The following is a 15,867-nucleotide window of genomic DNA, read 5'->3' on the forward strand; positions in this document are numbered from 1 at the left end:
TCCATTCCTGACCCGGTTGAATGACTGGAAACAGGTTGCGGATTTTCATTTCATTTCAAGAATATTTGTACCGGGAGGTACACCCCAAAGCAGCGCATTAAAATTCAGCGCCAAAATGATCTCCTTGATTGGTAAAACAATGAAACTGAAACTACACCAACTTAGAACTTTACTCAGAAGATGTCACCACAGAAATATGATGTAATTGTGTTATTGTAAAGTTTCCTAAACTGACTGAATTTCTCCTAGTTTTGTTTGCTATACATCAAGAAGTTTGGACATTTCTCCACAGATGACACTACAAAAAAACTATGATCACGCTCCCTGGGGCAAAGTGTAAGAAATTATAATTTAAAGAAGTAATTTATTTCAAGGTTTTTGTTACTGATTGATGTTCATTTATTTTTGGGTTGGCAATATTTCCTTTTTCTTTCTGCCAGTTTTTGAATCTAGCCAAGCCCTAATTTCTGTATTTAATTTTCAACCTATCACAGGCTTCTTGTTTGATTCTGAGTGTAACTTTGAAATCTACCAATAAAATTGAGAGGGTGTGGCTAGTTTAGTCTTGAATGATCTCAAACCTTCCCTGAGGGTTTATAAACTGTGGATTTTCACGTTTCTTGGCCAATTGATCATCATCTTACTGAGTGTGTGTGTCAAAGCAGGAGGCAGGTGGCCTCTTTCATCGGTCAACAGAACATCTACAAGGTAATGGCTACATAACTTCTTTCTTTCTTGCTACCTCCGCAGTTTAACCCGAGGGAAAGGTCCAACTCTTTAGTTATGTAACAAGCATTTCTAAGTGTAACTTTCTCCCTGCTAACGTAAAACCTTCATTAAATCTTTAACTGTAAATTGGGGATAGAGAGTGAATTACCCTCTCGAGCTCCCCTTCATCTTGGTTTGGGGTGACTACGTTTTATCTCTAACTGTTTTTCCTACTGTAATGTGTTAAAGTAATTTCTATACGAGTCACCTCAATAGTTTGGGAATAGCCCTGTTTCATCAGCCTTGAGCCCCTTAGGTTGTTTTAGTGTTCATATCTAGGAGTGCAAGTATACGCCTCCATTCAGTTTGTGTTTTGAGCCATTTACTTAACCTGGGCTTTTCCGCAAAGGCCCTATAGGTTGGGTACGAGATACCCCTGTTTCAATTATAAGTTGGGCCATGGAAGGCCAGAGAGTGTAAGATTTTTGAGGGTGCCTTGAGGAGGCTGAAAGAAACGGAGAGCCGGGGAGCTCTTTTTCTAGCTTTGTAATTGTAAAGAGTGCCTCTGGAAGGCTAGATATTGTCATTTTGGGAGCAAGTGCTCTTGATTTGGGGGATTTCTGCCCTTAACTTACTGGTTCCCAATATTTAACCTAAATTGTGTAAACTGAATCTGGTATCTCTGCACTTGTAAAACTGGGGGCTTAAGGCCCAAGGTGTTAAGGTTTTGAATCTTGGATTTTTCCCAACCTTGTTTAATGATTGCTACATGTACCCATAATACTGTCAAAAAAAAATGGTTAAGTTTGAAGTTCTGAAAATATAACCTTCAGTTTAAGTTTTAAATTAATTTTGATATTGTAGTTAGACCCATTCAAGCCCGCACTTTCTTTCATCACCTCTGCATTCCACAGATACCCTAGAACAATAATAATAATAATAATAATAATAATAATAATAATAATAATAATAATAATAATAATAATAATAATAATAATATTTTTTGATGAAATTACGCTTGAGGAAGTGGAAAGGATGGTAAATGAACTCCATTGTCATAAAGCAGCAGGAATAGATGAAATTAGACCTGAAATGGTGAAGTATAGTGGGAAGGCAGGGATGAAATGGCTTCACAGAGTAGTAAGATTAGCATGGAGTGTTGGTAAGGTACCTTCAGATTAGACAAAAGCAGTAATTGCCCCTATCTATAAGCAAGGGAACAGGAAGGATTGCAACAAGTATTGAGGTATCTCATTGATTAGCATACAGGGCAAAGTATTCACTGGCACCTTGGAAGGGAGGGTGCGATCAGTCATTGAGAGGAAGTTGGATGAAATCCAGTGTGGTTTCAGACAACAGAGAGGCTGTCAGGATCAGATTTTCAGTATGCGCCAGGTAATTGAAAAATGCTACGAGAGGAATAGGCAGTTGTGTTTATGTTTCGTAGATCTAGGGAAAGCATATGGCAGGGTACTGAGGGAAAATATGTTTGCTATACTGGGGGACTATGGAATTATAAGTAGATTATTAAAATCAATCAAGGGCATTTATGTTGACAATTGGGCTGCAGTGAGAATTGATCATAGAATGAACTCTTGGTCAGGGTACTTAAAGGCTGTAATCTTTCACCTTTGCTGTTCGTAGTTTACATGGATCATCACTGAAAGGTATAAAATGGCAGTGAGGGATTCAGTTAGGTGGAAATATAGTAAGCAGTCTGGTGTATGCTTATGACTTGGTCCTAATGGCGGATTGTGCTGAAAGCCTGAAGTCTAATATCTTGGAACTTGAAAATAGGTGCAATGAGTATGGTATGAAGATTAGCCTCTCAAAGACTAAATTGATGTCAGTAGGTAAGAAATCCAACAGAATTGAATGTCAGATTGGTGATACAAAGCTAGAACAGGTCGATAATTTCAAGTATTTAGGTTGTGTGTTCTCCCAGGATGGTAATACAGTAAGTGAGATTGAATCAAATTGTCGTAAAGCTAATGCAGTGGGCTTGCAGTTGCGATCAACAGTATTCTGTAAGAAGGAAGTCAGCTCCCACACGAAACTATCTTTACATCGGTCTGTTTTCAGACCAACTTTGCTTTACGGAAGCAAAAGCTGGATGGACTCAGGATATCTTATTCATAAGTTAGAAGTAACAGACATGAAAGTAGCAAGAATGACTGCTGGTACAACACATTGGCAGGAGGGTACTCAGAATGAGGAGATAGAGGCTAATTTAGGAATGAACTCGATGGATGAAGCTGTATGCATAAACCGGCTTCGGTGGTGGGGTCATGTGAGGCGAATGGAGAAGGATAGGTTACATAGGAGAATCATGGACTCTGTTATGGAGGGTAAGAGAAGTAGAGGTAGACCAAGACGACGATGTTTAGACTAAGTTTCTAATGATTTAAAGATAAGAGGTATAGAACTAACTGAGGCCACAGCACTAGTTTCAAATCGAGGATTGTGGCGATGTTTAGTAAATTCACAGAGGCTTGCAGACTGAACGCTGAAAGGCATAACAGTCTATAATGGTAACGTATGTAATGTATGTAAGTATGTATAATATATTTTTTTTGTAAGAGAGTGCGGAAAATCTTTCATAAGATGCTTGTGAGAGTCCGCACTCAACAAGTGTGTGGAGATTCTTACCCACTGAAAACCACACTCCCTTTTCCTACGACATTCATCTCCGCCCCAGAAACTGCTCTTGCATTCCTTCAGGACGGATGTCGTGCTTAATGCATCTTGTGCTTCATCTTCCTTCTTCTGGTTTACTGTCTGTTGTAATCATCCAGATCCTTCTTCTTCTGACACAGAATATTTTCTATGTAGACTGCCACCTGATCCCAAGAGGACTCTTGACTTCACAGTATTACTGACACGATGCCTTCTGGTGTCAATTCTCCCTGAATAACTGCTAAGCATCTAAATCGTGCAGACATCACACAGAACCAAGTGCCGATACTAGATCAGTAACTTCAAGGATCTGTATCATTCACCACTGCTTTTTGGCCTTTTCTAGTGCTTCACGAAACACGATACACTTGCCTGAGCCAAGAGCATGATGTCGTTTTGACTCTTCAGTGTCTTTCAGTTCTTTAATTGCTTTATTGTCAGCTTTCGATCTGACTGACAAAGCTCTTCTTCAAAAGTGTATGACATCATTGAGGCTTTAGTACTGAACTGATAGTTCACAGGAAGTTGCATCATGGATTCATTTTGCATCCTACTGCCTTGTGACCAGCTTCCCCGCACTTAAAGCAGAGTTTACTTCTGTCCACTCCTTTGCAGTTTCGTGCTTGATGCCCATATGACAAACGTCTAAAGCACCAAGGAACTACGACCCACCTTCTTACTCTGCAGTATAGCCACCCTACTTTAATTTTGCCTATTTCTAACAGCTTTCATGCCTCGCTATCTTCTATCTCCACAATGGCGAATTTTTGCCCCCTGCTGTCTTGGCTAGTTCTGTTTGGCGAAAGAAAACACAACTACAACACATGCAGGAGCGTGGCGAGAAGCAAGTCAGAGCGAGGCTCAGTCTAAACCAGCTATAAGGAGTTTCATTTATGACCTTGTCTTTTTCAAAAAGGAATATTCTTAAGATTTAAGCCACGAATATGGTGGTCATGCCGCACTGGTCTTTGCCATATGACAGGCGGTCTCATAAGGCTTCAGATTTCTTCTACCAGAATAGCTCAATTTGAAAGAAAATTCTACAAGTTAATGCTTTTAAATGTTCTGATATGGATTTAGTACCATTCCTTTTCCGAAGCCAGAATTTCGATCTCCTCAGTCAACACACTGAAATTACCAGATTCCAATAATGCTTGCAACATTTTTTAAGTACGGTCGTTCATATTTAACTTTGCAGAAAGATTGTTTGCAAGAAGTGTTTAACTACCTCATTAAATATGTGTACATTTGTTCTCCAATGTTTTCTCAACAGTTGAAAAGGAACTTCTGTTTTAAATATGGACAGCAACAATAGACATTAATTCCGTACGAGATGTTATGGCAGGATTGTCATATTTCAAGTTATATTTCATTTTTTTAACATTGAAGACAACAAAAGTTTTTGCAAGAAGTGAGGTCAATTTGTGTAAATAATGTATTTATATCTTTTGCATTTCTCAAATATGTCTTTAAAAAGGCATTGGGTTCTTCCATTTTTTTTTTTTCAATTTCTGAATTGTGAGTTTTGTAATCTACCACGTGATTTTATGGCTGATGAAGTCTCAAATAGAGACAAAACATGTCCCTAAATATATTATGTTTTTTAATTAAATAGTTCACTTGTAAAGTGATGTGTATTGATTGGGTGGTCCAAAACCTAACGTTGTTTCTTACATACCGCTTAGCGAGCAGCTCGTCTTCTTTTTTCCAAGTCTTCCTAGCCCAAACTTTGCAACATTTTTATAACGCTACTCTTTTGTCTGAAATCACCCAGAACAAATTGAGCTGCTTTTCTTTAGATTTTTTTTCCATTCGAATCAAGTAATCCTGGTGAGGGTCCCATACACTGGAACCATACTCTTTTTGGGGTCTTACCAGAGACTTATATGTTCCCTCCTTAGTCTTTACTAAAGTACAACCACCAAAGATTCTCATAGCCATGTGTGGAGATCTGTACCCTTTATTTAAAATCCCATTCTTTTAAAGATAAGGAGAACATTATTAGTGACAATGAATATGGACTTTCTCAAGCGGATGTGGTTCAGAAGTGTGGTTTGAGTAACTCTACCATGAGCAACATCATTAAAACCATAAAACCTATCTGTGTCAGAGCGACATAAAGCAATTAACACATCATTAAAATCTAAGACAAGGTGCCTTGGATACAGACAAGTCTCCGTCAAACTTTGTATTGCTGATCGTGATGTCGTTGGTGAAGCATTGCAGAAACGGTTTACTATTCAATGGTCCGGTGATGAAGAACAAAGTTGAGTAGCTAGGCAAGCTGCTTGACTAGACTCAAGAGTTTGTATGGTCTGAGGGGTGACTGGACAGGTGGAAAAATAGTCTCCAGGAAGATAAGTGGAGAAGCGAAGTTAGTGGTTTCAGAAAAAGCAACGGAATGGCTGACTTTCTTTGGCTACTTGTCTGATGACATTTTCAATGGTGACGATGGTGGCTTATCCTAATCACTTAATGCTGGACATAACACACAAAGGGGAGAAAAATATGTGGGTGACAAGGTAATGCTGTCAGCTGCTGCTGATGGGGAAGTATGAAAACCTGTGGTGTTTTAAAAATGTCAAGCAACTTCCTGTGAACTATCAGTTCAGTGCCAAAGCCTCAATGATGTCATACACTTTTGAAGAAGAGCTTTGTCGGTCAGATCAAAAGCTGAGAATAAAGCAATGATGGATTCTACTTCTGACGAACAACTGCCCAGCTCATCCCCCTGCTGAAAGTCTCAAAAATACCGAGCTGGTGCTCCTGCCTGCCAACTCCACATCACTGCTCCAGCTCATCAATCAAGACCATTAAGACCTATTATAGAAGGGAAGTGAAGCTTCATACAATCTCAAGCCTTGGAGTCTTAAACATATCATTATCATCATCATCATCATCGTAGAACCCCTCCAGAGTGCTGGGTATGATCGTACGGTGATGTTGAATGAGTCTTCGCCATCATTGCCTGTCCAGAAATTCCTTCTCTCTCATCACTGACTACCAGTTCCATCCTTTCCTCTCGACATTTCCTCTCAACTGCTGCAGCCATCTCTTCATAGGTCTTCTTCCTTCAACCTTTCTTTCTAGGCATACATGTGGAGTTCTTGTGCCAGGCATTCAGTCTCCAAGTCCTTAGCTTCTCTTCTGTCAAGTGCACCTCCAGTTCCATTCTGTTGTCATCGTTCCTTACATGGTCCTTGCATTTTTTTTGGAAGGTAGTTCGTAAAAACTTCATTTCATGTGCTTGCAATTTACTAACTTCTCTCTCTTTCGGTGTATATGTTTCTAGACTGTATGTGAGAATGGACACAAAGTATGACTTATACACAGTCATCTTGGTTCTCATTGGCACTTTATTATCCCAAAGTAGATGTCTTTATGAGATTGTAGAAGTTGGAACTGCTAGCCACTCTGCAGTACCCCAGCTGGAAATCATACTCCCAAGGTATGTGAATACCTGTACACTTTGAATGTTTTAACCTTCAAGCTTTACGTGGCAGCCAGATCTTTCCTACTCAATTTCAGTGCAACAGTTTTTGTTATGCTAACTTTCATCTGATACTGTTTGAACTTTGCTACCCATTCATCCAGCCTAGTTTGTACCTCTACCTCTGTCTCTCCCCGGATTATTACATCGTCAGCAAACACCAACATGTGTAGTTCTCTATCTCGTTCTTTTTTCAGATTTTTAAGAATACTTTCTTGTTAGAATTGGCTTTATGTTGCACAGACACAGATAGGTCTTATGGCGACAATGGGATAGGAAAGGGCTAGGAGTTCAGAGGAAGCAGACGTAGCCTCCATTAAGATACAGCCCCAGCATTTGCCTGATGTGAAAATGGGAAACTACAGAGAACCATCTTCAGGGCTGCTGACAGTGGGGCTCGAACCCACTATCTCCAGATGTAAGCTCATAGCTGTGCACCCGTAACCACACAGCCAACTCACCCAGTTTTAAGACAGTCCATGACAGTAATGAATAGCAATGGTGAGAGTTGGCTCCCTTGTTGGACACCCTGTTTGGTATTAAAACATTTTCCCACACGCACACAGTTGCTATATTTGTGGAACAGCATCTGGACCTTGCCTATGAGATATGTTATCAATATTCAGAATTCTATCTGTTTCGTCCATAAGGTGCGGAGCAATATGCCACTGGTCAGTGGGTGTGTAGCATTCAAAGAACAGGAAGATTTGCCACTGAAGGAATTGCTTGAGTATGTTGGTGGAAATTATGTTGAAATGGGTGATTTTATCAATGTGAATTGTGAAATCTGAACAGAGAAAACTATCAATAAAGCTGTAAATGCTGATTCCGGCATAGGAACCACGAGATGGTAATGGTGATGAGAGTGAAGAAAGTGTCCCAGCAGTGAAGGAAGCATTAACTGGTATTAGGATCTTCTAAGTTTTCTATAATATATGGACAATGGGGATACTAGTAGTAGAGTAGAAACTTCAAAAATATTGATCACAACCGTATACAGGAAGCAGCCACCTATAACTGGCTACTGCATTTCAGTGCGAAGTAAGGTACCGGTACTGTGAAATCAAATCAATTCTATTAATTTTTTTTTTTTTTTGCTAGTTGCTTTACGTCGCACCGACACAGATAGGTCTTATGGTGATGATGAGACAGGAAAGGCCTAGGAATGGGAAGGAAGCGGACGTTGCCTTAATTAAGGTACAGCCCCAGCATTTGCCTGGTGTGAAAATGGGAAACCACGGAAAACCATTTTCAGGGCTGCCGACAGTGGGGTTCAAACCCACTATCTCCCGGATGCGAGCTCACAGCTGCGCTCTCCTAACCACACGGCCAACTCACCCGGTAATTCTGTTTGTTGTGCTGTGTTTTAGGTTAATAGAAAATCAGTGATAATAATCCCATTTTAGATATTTTATTGTTTCTGCCCCTATTCAAATCTAATAATTTTAAGGGAGAACATTTTGGTTGTAGTGAACTTCGAATAAAGTGAACCAAGTATCTGAGTCCTTACACGTTCATTATAACTGGTGTTGACTGTATAGAATTATGAGCAGGGCACCCTAGAATCAAACTAAAACAGTGTACAAATACCCTTTTAAAAAAAACACACACACACATCTGGTAAAATGTGTGTCCTATCTGAAATTTACAAGGTGCAACACTTTTGGCTTTCAAAAAAAGGAAATCTCATATCAAATTTATTCCAAGACAAATAACAGAAGAATACACACGTACTGAATTACTTTTTTCATCCTGATGCAATATAGTTATGTATATGGGCCATTTAAAAGGAAACGAGCCGGAGGCTATAAAATGAAATCCTGTGCCATTATTTCAAAAGTATTGCCCAGCACTGTTGAGGCTCTTGTCCCACTGCGACACAAGGCGGTGAATGGCCATCTTGTAACATTCTTGGGGCTGTGTTGTGAACCACTTCCAAACATACTGCTTGACGTCGTTGTCTGAGGTAAACCTCTCAGAACCTTCTTTAGCTCACCTTGGATTTTTTGGGTGGCGATGACCCTGCATGCTTCCACTGGAGACTTTGATGTTTTGACTCGGGTTCGAAGAGAAGTCTCGTCTCCAGCGAGCACTTGTGACAGGAGCTTATTCCCTTCCTTGGCACAGTGCAGCAGATGTTCAAGAAAAAGGCTCATTTGACATGCTTCCTGTGCTGGTTGAATACTGAGAGGCAGCCATTGGGCGCATGTTTAGCAAAATTTCAATCTGTTCTTAATAATGGCATGAACACTTCCGATACTCACTCTGACCTCTGTGGCAATGGCTGCTACCATAACTCACTGGTCTTACATAATGTGTGACGAATTACAGACTGTTCTCAATTCGTGTGGTGACTGGTTTAAGAAATGGAATCTTTCTCCCAATTTTAAGAAGTGCAATACAATCTCCTTTTCATTGCTAAAGCAAGGAATGAACACTGCATATACCATCCACGGAAATACATTGCAATCGGCTTCTCAGGTAAGAGACCTAGGTGTTATAATAGACTGTTAACTAACCTTCTCTGCTCACATTCACTCCATAAAATCCCGTGCTATGCGTACTCTAGGCATTCTTTACAGGTTTACTGAAATTAATGATATTAACGCCTTAAAATTATACTTTGTCTCGTATGTTCTCCCCATTATTGACTTTTGTTCCCCTATTTGGTCCTCATCTGCTATCACAAACATATCTCAACTAAATAGTATTTTTAACTTTTTCATTTTCATTGTTAAGACACGCAGTCCTGTTTTTAAGAACAAAACTAAATCTGACATTATGAACTACCTGGGTATACTTGACCTGAGGAGCCGTTTACAGTTCTCTGATCTATGTTACCTTCACAAAATAATCAATGGCTACACCAAATGTAATTCTCTTCCAGAGTACTTCCCTATACACGTTCCTCCCCGTCCTACATGCAACCGGCGCACCCATCATGTGTCCCATCCGCGCCTAACCTTACAACAACGCTCTATCTTCCACCGTCTCCCTACTCTTGGTAATTCACTACCCGATATCGACATATTCACACCTTTCGCATCCTTCAAACAAAAAATTAAAAGATTCTTTTGAAGTCCTCTCCAGGTTTTCACTTTCTTCCGTCCCTCCAACCCTTGACCTTTCTTCTTCCTAATTTCTGAAACCGACACTTGCCAGTTACCGTTGTCATTGTTGTTACATTGTTACTGTTAAAATTGTTAATTATTGTTGTTACTTAATATTGTTGTTTATACCTTTGTTATCTTTTATACTTATTTAAACTTATTATTATTATTATTATTAGTGTAAAATGGCCCTCCGTAGGCTGTATCTAATAAATAAATAAATAAATAAATAAATAAATAAATAAATAAATAAATAAATAAATAAATAAATAAATGAGGGCATCCACCTGCTGGACAACGGCATCGGTAATGCGGTGTGGCATTCCAGACCGTGCATTATCGGCCAACAACATGCGTCCTTCCCTGAATCGCTTGTGCAATGTCTTGACCCTTGCAATGGATATGCAGTGCTCTCCGTATATTTGTGCCATTCTTCCATGAATTTTAGTTCCCCTCACTCCTTCTGTGGGAACGCTCTTCACCTTTTGCTCTTCTTTTGAAGCCTCCATTTCATTGTTTTCAGCACGACTGGGTGCAATGGACGATCAACGGGTGCGCATGCTCGCTCTGTCGTCATGTGGTGTGCACCCATGTCCCTCCAGCGGTCTTATAGGGACCACACCTCCTTCCGCAGGCAATTGCATTACGATCCTTTCAGCAGTTTGCATTTTGTAGCCTCCAGCTCATTTCTTTTTGAATGGCCCTCATATATGCTTTCCTGACAGTTCCACGGTAAATGGGGAAAACAAGACTTTTTTAATTATTTAAAGGGAACAGAATGTTACATTTACACATGTAAAACAATTTTCCACCTAAATGATCTTTTGTTTGTTTGAAAGTAACAGGGTAGTTTCAAGGAAAAACAGAAGTAACAGGAATCTGTTGGAGCTTATTCCTTCCTATTTCAAGCTATGCTTACTGATGTATGGTACCTCAATGTTATGTGATTAGATTATTCTAAGGGAGAAATTAGGATGTAATGAAACATGATAAATGTTTGAGACATCGCATATACTGAACCTTTCAGTTTTATTACAAAAAAATATAAATACAAAACACACACACACGCGCGCACACACACAGAATACTCTCTACATAAATGTTTCCTGCATTGTCCTCCATTCAGTGGTAGAAATGGCTAGAACACAGTCGAGAAGCATTGCTGCCTCCATCCTTAGTAGAAGTCATGCTCTTATGTGAATGAGACATATGTAGACTTGACATGCACAGTTATTATAAAATAATAATAATAATAATAATAATAATAATAATAATAATAATAATAATCACATAGCCTCAGCTAACATGTGCAGACATTTTATTTTAACCTCTTAACATAAAAGTCTGAGTTGGACCTTTTTAAACCCAAATCAAACGTCATGGCACAACAGGCCCAAAGGACCATGGCCTACTAAGTGACGATTACTCAGCCCGAAGGCCTGCAGATTACGAGTTGTCAGCACGATGAATTCTCTTGGTCATTATTCTTAGTTTTCTAGACTGAGGCCACTATCTCACGGTCAGATAGCTTCTCAATTGTAATAACGTAGGCTGAGTGGACTTGAACCAGCCCTCAGATCCAGGTAAAAATCGCTGATCTGGCTGGGAATCGAACCTGGGGCCTCCCAGTAAGAGGCAGGCAGGCACGCTACTTGTACACCAGGGGGCCGGCACTCAGACCTTTAGTTTATACAAATTTATAAAATCCTGAATATACATTGGAATATCAATTTCTGATAGGTAGACTGTATTTCAAAAGTCTGAATATACTTATTAACTGTTCTTTCTTTACATTTCTGCCAGATGTTAATATTCCAAATATTATTTTCACCAACAGATGTCTCTGACTCCACTGTCAGTAGATTAAGCCTTTTATGGCAGCATTTTCTTGGTATTGCTTTTGAAGTGTATTTAATGTGTTCCGTGAAAATGGAGAGTGATGAAGAGTTCACTATCGAATATAGTGGCATTAATGGTATTCAGAAACATATGTAAGAAGTGCAATGTAGTCTTGTGTATTGATCCTCATTTCAGGGCATTTCACAGAACTACTTACATATAAATAATGCATTTCTTGCTCCATATTCATGTCATAATGGCTTACTTGTTGAGACTGAGCAGGAAGGAAAGTCATGCTTACCACCGGAGCTCTAGCCATATCTACAGTTATTATGTTGTAAATTCTTAGATTGAGGACAATGTACAAATCAATTCTTCATTATAAAAATGTGAAATCCTGGACCGCCAACAGGCTCCTGAATAAATTTAAATACCGGAGATAACACTCAATTATAAGCAACTGTGCGACTGTTTTATATGATATTACATAAGTAAATAAATAAATAAATAAATAAATAAATAAATAAATAAATAAATAAATAAATATGGGTTCAATATTAGATTAGAGTGTTTCAAAACATTATTTTACAAAGTCAGTCATATGATAATATTTTAATATTTATCAGCCCATGAGTTTCCGAACACTGTCCATGCATTTGAGGTAGATTGAGTAGTAGAGCAGGTTGTCAATAGGTGCTTGACAGTGGTAACCACCCATGTAGTGGATCTTGGCATAATCATTGCAATTTACAATTCCATCTCCATCACAGTCCTAAACAGAACAAAAACATCCATTATAACACATAACATTCAGTGTAAAAATACCACCACATTGTCTTATAAAATCATTCTTAATCTTCCAGCAAATGTGCTGTTGTAAAAAGTGTAATTGAACTTTAAATTCTGTTTAACATTCTACCACACTAAGTGAAGTTATCTATATGAGAATCACTACATGATTGAAAAACTGAATCGTATTGAAAATTCTGATGGGCGATTTCCAACAAAAGAGTTGTTGTTGTTTGAGTCATCAGTCCATAGACTGGTTTGATGCAGCTCTCCATGCCACCCTATCATGTGCTAACCTTTTCATTTCTACATAACTATTGCATCCTACATCTGCTCTAATCTGCTTGTCATGTTCATACCTTGGTCTACCCCTACCGTTCTTACCACCTACACTTCCTTCAAAAACCAACTGAACAAGTCCTGGGTGTCTTAAGATGTGTCATATCATTCTATCTCTCCTTCTTGTCAAATTTAGCCAAATCGATCTCCTCTCACCAATTCGATTCAGTATCTTTTCATTTGTGATTCGATCTATCCACCTCACCTTCAGCATTCTTCTGTAACACCACATTTCAAAAGCTTCTATTCTCTTTCTTTCTGAGCTAGTTATCGTCCATGTTTCACTTCCATACAATGCCACGCTCCACACGAAAGTCTTCAAAAACATCTTTCTAATTCCTAAATCAATGTTTGAAGTGAGCAAATTTCTTTTCTTAAGAAAGCTCTTCCTTGCTTGTGCTAGTCTGCATTTTATGTCCTCCTTACTTCTGCCATCGTTAGTTATTTTACTGCCCAAGTAACAATATTCATCTACTTCCTTTAAGACTTCATTTCCTAATCTAATATTTCCTGCATCACCTGCCTTCGTTCGACTGCACTCCATTACTTTTGTTTTGGACTTATTTATTTTCATCTTGTACTCCTTACCCAAGACTTCATCCATACCATTCAGCAACTTCTCGAGATCTTCTGCAGTCTCAGATAAAATAACAATATCATCGGCAAATCTCAAGGTTTTGATTTCCTCTCCTTGGACTGTGATTCCCTTTCCAAATTTCTCTTTGATTTCCTTTACTGCCTGTTCTATGTAAACATTGAAAAGGAGAGGGGACAAACTGCAGCCTTGCCTCACTCCTTTCTGGATTGCTGCTTCTTTTTCAAAGCCTTCGATTCTTATCACTGCAGACTAGATAATTCTTCGTTCTTGGTATCTGATGCCTATCATCTTCAGAATCATAAATAGCTTGGTTCAATCAACATTATCGAATGCCTTTTCTAGATCTACGAATGCCATGTACATGGGCTTGTCCTTCTTGATTCGATCCTCTAAGATCAGACGTAAAGTCAGGATTGCTTCACGTGTTCCTACATTTCTTCTGAAGTCAAATTGATCTTCTCCCAGCTCAGCTTCAACTTGTTTTTCCATTCTTCTGTAAATAATACGTGTTAAAATTTTGCAGGCATAACATTACAAAAATACGTGATTAATCTCATAATGTGACCGTATTGTTAGTATAAATAAAATACCCTAATTGTAAAGAGTATATTGCGTTGAATGGGTGGTTACAAATAAAATTGTATACTATAACTTTTATTTATTTAAGTAGTTTGTTCCACACTGTCAGTGGAGAGATGGCGTGGAATGACATCAGTAGACAAATAAGTTGAGTGGTGTCTTTAAAAGTAGGAAAGATCACAATATGAAGATAAAAGTTGAAATTCAAGAGGACAAATTCGGGCAAATATTCGTTTATAGGAAGGGGAGTTAGGGATTGGAATAACTTACCAAGGGAGATGTTCACTACATTTCCAATTTCTTCGCAATCACTTAAGAAAAGGCTAGGAAAACAACAGATAAGGAATCTACCACCTGGGCGACTGCCCTAAATGCAGATCAGTAGTGACTGAAAAATACAGATTGAGTTGATATCAGAAAGTTAGGGAACTTTCATAGGTATTGGCTTTAACATTATACATGACCACATGATATAAAAATATCTTTCTCATCATTATGATAGTAGAAGAGATAAAAATAAGTGTTCCTTTCTGAAGATATTTTCATTTGCTTATGCGATCAATGTCGTTATTGAAGAGGGAGTTACAGAAGAATACGTTGGTAGATAATAGGGAACATGCATGATCCGGGGTTTTAATTAAAAATATGCTAATCTGATTCAAAATTTCATGCAGAATTCAAAAATGTGATCAGAATGTACAAATAATAACTCCAAACATGATAAAAGTCTACGAAAATGTCACGTCACGCAAGTACGCGATCTCATTGGTCTGACGTCATCGTACAGGTTGACTGAATTAGCAGACGAAATAACACATAGTGTGCTGTGAGAAGCAGGATACACTTCGCGTATTTCTACTTTACGTTAGTGTCTAGTATGGTTAAATTCGAGGTCTATACATTGGATAATAATCTGAGTGGTATATTTTAGACTTAAAATGAATCCTGCGCAGACAGTGAGGCTTATAAATGGTGTAGAGTTCCGATATGCAATGGCACATCGCATACCGTACCAAACAAATTGTTTATAAATGTTCCAAAGACGCTAAAAATAGGGAGAAATGGATTTTGGCGAGCCGGAGAAATGCTGGTGATATATCGGAAAAGTTTACAGTTTATTTTTTTGAAGATTTTAACGTAAGATGAATTTGTTTGAATTTTCAAATCACTTTTCCATGTCAGCTGTTCTAGTGGTAAAACTTTAAATTTTAATGTATGATGCTTTATTTAAATGCTTCAATTACATCTTGGAATATGAAAGTAATAAACAGTGCATTGAATAATGCTGATTATTAAAGTATTCTCCAAACCTAACCTATGTTTTGGGTGATCCATGTCAAGATAATAAATCAAAGGGGTTATGAACCATTTCGACAGCTCTAATTCTATCTTGGCATGGGACAGTTATGTATGTCTTTATTGAAGAGCTTAATTGGTAAAGAAATTTAGGCTATATCTAAATACTCTATAATGTAACAAAGAATAGGCGTGTACATCATGAAAGGAAACAACGTGAATTTAACAAATGTATAACACTACACAAAACCAATGCTTGTTTGTTGGGGTCTTATAAGTTAACAATGCTCAATTATAATAATTATCATAATATTAATGAAATAAATAACATAATTGCACACAGGTGAAAATAGTGATGTAGGTGTTTAAAATATTATCCAACTTAGTTTTAGATTATACAAGCCAAGTCAATAAACCGAAGGGTAAAAATACCGCGCGAGTTG

The 15,867-nt window shown here is 38.3% G+C and overlaps 1 protein-coding gene across 1 annotated transcript in view; it reads right to left on the reverse strand.

The window, feature by feature from the left end:
• Positions 1-10,962: 10,962 nt before the first annotated feature.
• Positions 10,963-15,867, reverse strand: part of LOC136883147 (lysozyme) — a 57,500-nt gene continuing 52,595 nt past the window's right edge. Inside the window, exon 4 of the mRNA XM_067155333.2 lies at positions 10,963-12,595. Within this exon, the coding sequence (XP_067011434.2) occupies positions 12,446-12,595 (150 nt within the window). The 3' untranslated portion in view covers positions 10,963-12,445. The remainder of the gene's footprint in view (positions 12,596-15,867) is intronic.

Source organism: Anabrus simplex, chromosome 1 (genome assembly GCF_040414725.1).
Source record: "Anabrus simplex isolate iqAnaSimp1 chromosome 1, ASM4041472v1, whole genome shotgun sequence".
Taxonomy (NCBI): Eukaryota; Metazoa; Arthropoda; class Insecta; order Orthoptera; family Tettigoniidae; genus Anabrus; species Anabrus simplex.